Source organism: Battus philenor, unplaced genomic scaffold, assembly GCF_028537555.1.
Source record: "Battus philenor isolate CCGP_79_NKW_IND1 unplaced genomic scaffold, ilBatPhil1.0.hap1 SCAF_18, whole genome shotgun sequence".
Lineage (NCBI taxonomy): Eukaryota > Metazoa > Arthropoda > Insecta > Lepidoptera > Papilionidae > Battus > Battus philenor.
In genome coordinates, this window is record NW_027181680.1 from 6,866,194 (window position 1) to 6,873,912 (window position 7,719).

A 7,719-nucleotide genomic window follows, 5' to 3' on the forward strand; every position below is an offset into this window, starting at 1 on the left:
CTGCAAACAAGTGTGTGATTAATATTCACAATCGATGTACAACATCGTTTGGCAACAGCCAAGCATGCGAGACGCGACCACCCGCTTGTATATTTCAACCTGCCATTCCTAAAATTACAACACAGATCTTTATATGTAATTCTGTGCACTATGACATGTACGTACTGAACACGGCAACGAAACCGCGGTTTATTTTCGATCAAGGATTTGCAACAGACAATAAATACATTTAGTTGAGACTTGAAATTTGGCGGGAATATTCCTTTTTGTCGATTAAAGGTTCCACTAAAGACATTGCAGGCCATGTAAAGCGCGAGGGGACAGCTAGTTTTTAATAAAATTCACAATGTAGGATGTTGAAACTGTTTGCACGTTAAATACACAGTAACATGACAATATAACTATTATTCAACACCAAGCTCTTACCTAAAGTTCGTTATTTCTTAAAAATTTAAAAAGTTTTCGGGAGCTGCACAAACACAATTTGACCGACGCGAAGAAAAATGACAATATTTCGGCTAATAGCGACGTTACCTGAGTAAAACACTTTTTAGGCTACCAGAATTTAATCTTTAATCTACTCAAATGCACAAAATACAGTTCATGTAACAAAAAATGGTTTTAAAATAAATATTTGTGTCCGCGGTCGTCGTAGGTCAAGTTGCCCATATAAAGTTGCCACAGTTGACGGTACTTCATAAGAGCACGTGCAATGAGTTATTATTCCTCATTACTATCCTCAATGCTAGGTTATGCTGAGTCCGTGTGTCACGTACCCGAGTAAATGATCGGTATTGTGTTTGAGACTTCTGCGTTCATCTGTTTATCCAAAAGAGACGTTGACGCACTTCCTACAACATTACGTCATCGTCAGCGGCGCAACGAAAAGGAGAATTCCACAAAAATAAATATAAAGAATGGTGTTTCCTAGCCTTCAAAGGGAGCAGAGGTGAAATCTAGTTTCCTTGTAAAATTATCATTACGCAACGCCCTCTAGTAAGCGCTCGGTCAAGTCGAATAGGTACAAATAATAACATGTTTATACAGTTATTGGATATAAAAGTAAAGGCTTCAAGACCGCGAAGAGTCTCTTTCTAACAAATAATATTCTAGTTTTGTATAAAAAACAAGAAACTTAAGTTTTTTGGTCTTGTAGGGGCAACATTACTTCATCAGCGACGCATCGGAAACAGGGAATTCCACAGAAATATAATTCTTTATTAACATCGATATAAATACGTGCGAAGGTGCGAAGCTCGAGATGAATAAACACACTTCTTCTTCTTCGGATTTTATGTTGTTAATACCACAAGGCCTACCGGGCCCAGGAAGAATCCCACGATCTAATTAACAATAGTAAAATAAAAGATAACACTTCTATTAAGGTAGCGTAATTTGAGGACTACCATGGGAGCCACGGCTTGGACCGCTACGTACTACTATTTTATCGAATTGGGAGACGGCCGCCCTCTTTGATCGCTTCGGCCTCACCCATAGGATGTCACGAAGCTTCTCTTGCGCTACCTGCATCCAGCGACTTTATGCAACCTAACTATGTCGTAAGAGCGCATAGCCTACCAACGCCGCGTCTACGGGTTCATAGAGGCGACACAACCTTTCCACCAGGCAGGTAGTGCATCACAACCAAAATATACAAATATGCAAATGACTATATAGTAATAGTATACAAATGACAAATATAATATAAATGAAACAACAACTTTAGAAAAAATCTTATTTATTATTTAGAGATACTTAACACTAATCCATTAACTTTTTGGGCTCTATGTGCGCATCTATTTATACGGTTGGTGAAAATTGCATCTGTGGTCAAAGGATGCAGATATGTATTTACTGTAAAACATTAACAAAAGTTAATTTTTCATTGCATTTAATAGTCCGTTGATTGTGTGTATGTGTTGATCAGTCCTCCAATTCATTTTAAAAGTATAAAAGTTGTTGGAAGTTTATTATAAAAAATATTTTGATCACTAATTTTAATATGCAGAATAAACAAATTTAACACTCAAAAATAACACTCTTTAATTATATAATCTCATCAAATAAGATTACTATAATTTATTACTATGTGCTACTTAAATGGTCAGTTCAGTCTAGCATAAAATATGAAGTATGGATTTTACTGCTGTATTTAAAGCCCAAAAGGTTAAAATATTTAATAAAAATATGTCTGTTGTCTTAATGGTCTATTATAATAAGCTCATCTATACTCCAATCTTCATAGGAATGGTCTGGAAGATATCGCCGAATAATTATAGGTATCTTTCTTTGTTTTAATTCTTTCATTGCTATCTGTAATGGATCGGTTTCTCCTTCCAATTCTACCATCACTGGAGCACACATAGCTATTTGTAAAGCTCTGGTCCCTGAAATCATAAAAAGAAATATAGTTATGTTAGTATTAAACAGAGTTTTTTTTTATAAACCACTTTCACAATTTAGCTGATTCAGGTGCCTCCTGCGATTACATTTCTACGATATTCCCAAAACTCAACAAAAATGCTGTTTTGAAAGTCTCAACACATTTTGTAAACCCTCATATTTTTATCACAAGAAGGTAGTTGTGTACTTTTGAGTGTCTCATGAACACCTGGACCACTTTGGGACCTATGGCTGTAAGGTGTAAGACTACTAATTTTTTTATCATTGACAATTCTCATTGATATTTACATTAGCAGCAAAGTGCTGAAAACACTTAGTCTAGATCTATTAACCTTTCATGTGCTTGAGATGTGAATCCTTATTGAAAAATATTTTACCCTAGATGACCTAAACATGAAAACCCAAATGAAACTTTTCAGGAGTGATTTTGTAAAATATCATCATTAAGACAGCCAATAGAGACTAACTGCTAAGGCCTCCTCTAAAAGTCACTCTAGTGCGGGGACTACCCAGCTGTGTACACAGAATTATGATTAATATATATTGTTGTTAATTATGTTTTGCTTCATTTATATTACTTTTTACCACTTTTTATGCCAAAACATGGAGGTCTGACATAAGGTAGGAATTATTATGATGTAGGTCAAACATTATAGGTTATAATACAAAGATGGATGCTACACACAGTTAAAGGGGTTTACTATTGTTTATATGTACTAGTCATAGGGAATACACTTTTAATAATTCACCCAAGATATAAAAATTTGTAGTCAATATATATTAACATAAAAATAATATCTACATTAATGCCTAATTATTAGGCTATCACTAATACGTGAGTAAATGAATGCGCTCGCTCCGCAAACTACGAGTTACTTTACAATGATGTATCACAAATAAAAATCAAACTTTGTTAGATAACCTTTAACATATTGAGTTTTTATGCGTATGTGACATTGTAAGATAATAAATTACATTTTAAATGTGAATGTTCTGCAAAAGAGGTAATTACTTTACCTAAAACTCTAGCCCTTTCATATTTAGTCATATATCTTGTAGTGATTCGCTTTGATTTTTCTACTCCACCTCCTGCCTGACCGGGCGCAAGACACTGTACATTATAACCGTCCTCTTCTTGTTCTTCTGTCTCTTCAATATTATCATCTTCTTCAGCAATATCATCGTAATCTGCTCCTGCATCCTCAGCTTCATATTCTTCATCAGCCATTGTTACAGCATGAAAATGTTTTTCAAAACTTTAAATTACAGAATTATCACGTTGCATCAACAACATGAAACAAATATTGTACAAACGTCAATAATAAACCATTTTTAGGCCAAAGATGGCAAAAGTCAAAAACTCAAAGTCCATGTAGATTAATATTACATTTTTATATCATATTTCCTTATTTCATTAAAATGAGTACATTGTTAAATTAATTTACTCAGGGTTTTTTACTATAATTGTATTACTAATTGAACTAACAAAAAATGAATTATACTTATAAACAGGTGTAAAAGTTTATGAAAACTATTTTTGAAATCACGATTAAATCATTCGAGATTAAACAATAATTTAAACAAACTTTATAAAATAGAATAACTTTAAAATATTTTTATAGCTAAAATACAATGTACAATGATTTTCAACCTAGTTCATAAATAAGTTTTTTGAATAATTTACGTCATTTGAATTCAAACGAAACAGTTGATAATTTTTAACAAACTTGTTTAGCGGGCAGGCCTATAGGGAATCGCTGTATTTCTCGTATAAAAAAAATCGATCCTTTATTGTTTTTACATTTCCAACATCCTTCCAAAGAATATTTTTAACGCAATATCATATAATTTTTAAGGTGGCTCATGAGATACTAAATATATTGTTCCACAGTAGTTGCTTATGGTCAAACCATAGTAGATCAGACCAGGGTTTAAATATTAATCACACGCCTACGGTTAAGAGTTAAACAATACAATAAAGCATTAAACATTTTCTCATTTCTATTGTATACATCTCTAACTTGTAATGCAGTCGAGATTTGTATTAAAAGAGCAGTGTCTACTAAGATAATATGGTGATATGATGATTATTTGCCAACATGGAACTATCGAGTAACAAATATAATTTTAAATTTTATTTATAAAACTAATAATTTCTTACTAATTTGCGGCTGATGTTCATGTTGTTAGCTCGAGGGTTTTTACAGCTTCTTCGAAGCTGTGTTCACGGTGTGGAAGGGTTCGTGAAATTAAAAAAAATTTATGACAACAATATCTGTTCAAATCTGTAATTGTTCTTTCTCTATAATTTTAGTTCTAACATTTCAGTAATTTTTTTTAAATAAAAATTTTCGTGTATATCCTAATTTTCCGCTTTTTCAAAAAAAATATCTATAAAAAGATCTTGTTGTCTGTGCGTGTAATGAAAATTTAGTTATTTTATATTTAATCTGCAATATTTATGGAACTGTTCTCTTGTCTTTGTTTCATTATACGCCTTTCCTTTTCCGGTTCTGCATCGAAGCTGTAACCATGCCGGTGTGTTTAATAAAAAAATATCTTTAGTGGCATAAAGTTAAGATAAATAAAGAAGTTATTGGTGTCGTTCTATTATAATGTCCTGCTATTGATTTTAGCCAAATCTCGGATATTAATTCAAACTGCGCATTTATTGAAATAAACACATGGCACTATTTGACATCTCGCCTATATGCTCAACAAAATCGTTCTCAAATAACCTCCATCGAAAAACTAAATCGAAAATTACTCGTTGTCTTAATTGAATATAATAATAATGATGAATAGTTTTAACCAGTGAAGTGAAATTAATCTAAGAATAAACATTTTCAGCTCGCTGTTGATCTATTGCATCCGTCGCCCGCGTCGGAGAGGAGGAAACACAAGCTAAAGAGGCTGGTGCCACATCCAAATTCATATTTTATGGATGTAAAATGCCCTGGCTGTTACAAAATCACAACAGTTTTCAGTCACGCGCAGAGGGTTGTAGTGTGCGCTGGTTGCTCGACGATCCTCTGCCAGCCTACTGGTGGACGCGCTAGGTTAACTGAAGGTAACATAACTTTTTAATTATTAATTTCTGTGTAGACCTTGTGTAACCTTAGGAAATCTTGAATTAGAGCTTCCTAAGAACTACATTCTTATGGACCTCATTAATGCTTTCTTGTTCAAAAATTTATATATAACTAACTAATATTGTTTATACTGTTTTTAAATAGAGTGGTTATATTATACATCTCATATATTTATTGTTTATTAATTGCAAATACCTTTTTTAAGAAATTAAATTATTCTGATAAAATATATATTATAACAAAAATTTCTATAAAAAAATTTTTGATTTATACATTTATATTACCTAAAACAATGTGGTATTTATTTAATTTCTTTTATTAATGGTTAATTAACATTGTGCAACAAGTTGCACAAGTAGTCATAATTATTTTGCGATATGTTGCAATAGTGCACAACATTGAGATAATTTATCTGTTACAATATTTATGAAATGTATTATACTTTATTTATTATATGTATATATGCATATATTATGTTTATGTATGTAAGTTTGTATATATGTATGTTTTGTACACATTAACTACCCATTATTTATACTTCTATTTTCTTTTTTCAAGTGATAAGACTGCTTATCGTACTTTTTGACTTATTATTATGAAACTAATATGAAAATCAAACATGTATAATAAAAACCATTGAACTTAAAATGTTATACATTTTAGTAAGTTTAAATTAAGTTTTACTAAACTTGACTAATCAAATGGGTCATGACGTCAGTTGATAGATGCCTACTGCAAGGCATAAGCCTCTATTAGCCCCTAAAGATTACCACAAAGATTCGTTATGTGTCGCTTGCATCCACCGACTTCCAGTGACCTTTGTATCAAATGGGTGCTTTAATTTAAAACACTATGCAACTTGTGATTGAGATTAGACAAAGTATTCTGTTAATAATGGAGTAATCTGGTCAGTTTAGGTAAACAATAAGACATGTTTATCCTGTGGTAATGTGTTCATTGCTAGTTTTAAACCTGTTAAGTGCCTGTGGACATATCTGTTCGGATTCCCTGGGAGCTTAAATACAGTTTCACTTGCTCTGGATGTACTACAGACACACCACAGGATTATAAACAAGTCATTTTAACAAAATTGTTCCTGACACTGATAGGTGCTATGTTGCAGTACACAAAGGGTTAAGCTGTTAGAATAGATAATACTTCTTGTATAATACTGTGGGATTGGTATGCTACGAACATAATATTTGCATAATAATTTTTAGTAATACTAATTGAAAATTATCCTTTGTAGTCCTCTTAAATACCAACATACTAAATTCACTTTTTATAGAGCATATTTCAGTATTCTATATTTGCCAAATTCAAAGTGGCACTTTACTTTATTTAAAAACAAAGTAGACCTAGCCTTATCTTCTACTACATATGTGTAGTTAATAAAACTATTATTTTTATTAAAATTTATTTCGTTGTTTTTATAAGATTTTAAGCCAAATTTTTTTGTGTGTTAATAATGCATAAAAATTGTTACAGGTTGTTCATTCAGAAGAAAACAACATTAATTAAGTAAGCCTGGAGAGAAGCCCTAATTTAAGATTTGCATTTTATTTCCAATTCTGTGAAGGAGTTATATTTTACTAATTCACCAAAATGGATCCGTTAAAGCGACAAAAATAAAGGCTTTTTCGAAAGGAATTTGTGCCTTTTATTAGAACACCTTATATATTAATAATTCTTAGAAATTATAAACACCGTCTTAGTCTTAATACATCTAAATTATTCATTGAAAATTTATTTTCAAAATAAGTACACAATTGATTTTTATAGAAGTGGTTTTAGATAGAATTGTTATTTAAATATTTTTTAACAGTAATAATTTATCAGTCTTGATGATATTTATTGTTTTTCCAATGTTTATTTACCTCAAATATGAGTAAGCTGCAACTCTTTAACACTGAAACAAAAAGATTTTTGTATAAATCTTAAAATATTTTATTCTTTACAACCTACTGGTGAGCCTAGCCTATTACTCCATAAGGGCCAAACCAAAATTATAAAATGAATATTCTTATTAAATAAGACTTAAAATTCTAAAGTACATAAAAGTCAATAATACAAAAAATAAAAAATTGTGATTTATATTGTCTATTTTTATGCCTAAAACCTTAACATTGTTATTAGGTTAAAAACATGCCATTCTGTTGGGCGACAGGGGCACACGGAATTATAATATATTTGACAGTTACAATATGTGGTTTGTAGAAAATGT

The 7,719-nt window shown here is 31.4% G+C and overlaps 2 protein-coding genes across 2 annotated transcripts; one reads left to right on the forward strand and one right to left on the reverse strand.

Moving 5' to 3' along the window:
• Positions 1–1,740: 1,740 nt before the first annotated feature.
• Polr2F (RNA polymerase II subunit RpII18) lies at positions 1,741–3,712 on the reverse strand. The gene is made up of 2 exons (XM_068763638.1): positions 3,421–3,712; positions 1,741–2,387 (listed from the first exon to the last, which is right to left on the reverse strand). The coding sequence occupies exons 1-2, from the start codon at positions 3,629–3,631 to the stop codon at positions 2,200–2,202; spliced, it is 399 nt and encodes a 132-aa protein (XP_068619739.1). The 5' UTR covers positions 3,632–3,712; the 3' UTR covers positions 1,741–2,199.
• Positions 3,713–4,861: 1,149 nt separating this feature from the next.
• On the forward strand, positions 4,862–7,145 carry RpS27 (ribosomal protein S27). Its single transcript, XM_068763473.1, has 3 exons — positions 4,862–4,941; positions 5,254–5,473; positions 6,984–7,145. The coding sequence occupies exons 1-3, from the start codon at positions 4,936–4,938 to the stop codon at positions 7,010–7,012; spliced, it is 255 nt and encodes an 84-aa protein (XP_068619574.1). The 5' UTR covers positions 4,862–4,935; the 3' UTR covers positions 7,013–7,145.
• The last annotated feature ends 574 nt before the right edge of the window (positions 7,146–7,719 follow it).

Excerpts from the sequence above, each read along its gene's own strand:
- Polr2F (XM_068763638.1), bottom strand. The coding sequence starts at position 3,631 with ATGGCTGATGAAGAATATGAAGCTGAGGATGCAGGAGCAGATTACGAT. Across the intron at positions 2,388-3,420 it reads TGAAAGGGCTAGAGTTTTAG|GGACCAGAGCTTTACAAATA; the intron begins GTAAAGTAATTA and ends TTATGATTTCAG.
- RpS27 (XM_068763473.1), top strand. Across the intron at positions 5,474-6,983 it reads ACGCGCTAGGTTAACTGAAG|GTTGTTCATTCAGAAGAAAA; the intron begins GTAACATAACTT and ends AAATTGTTACAG.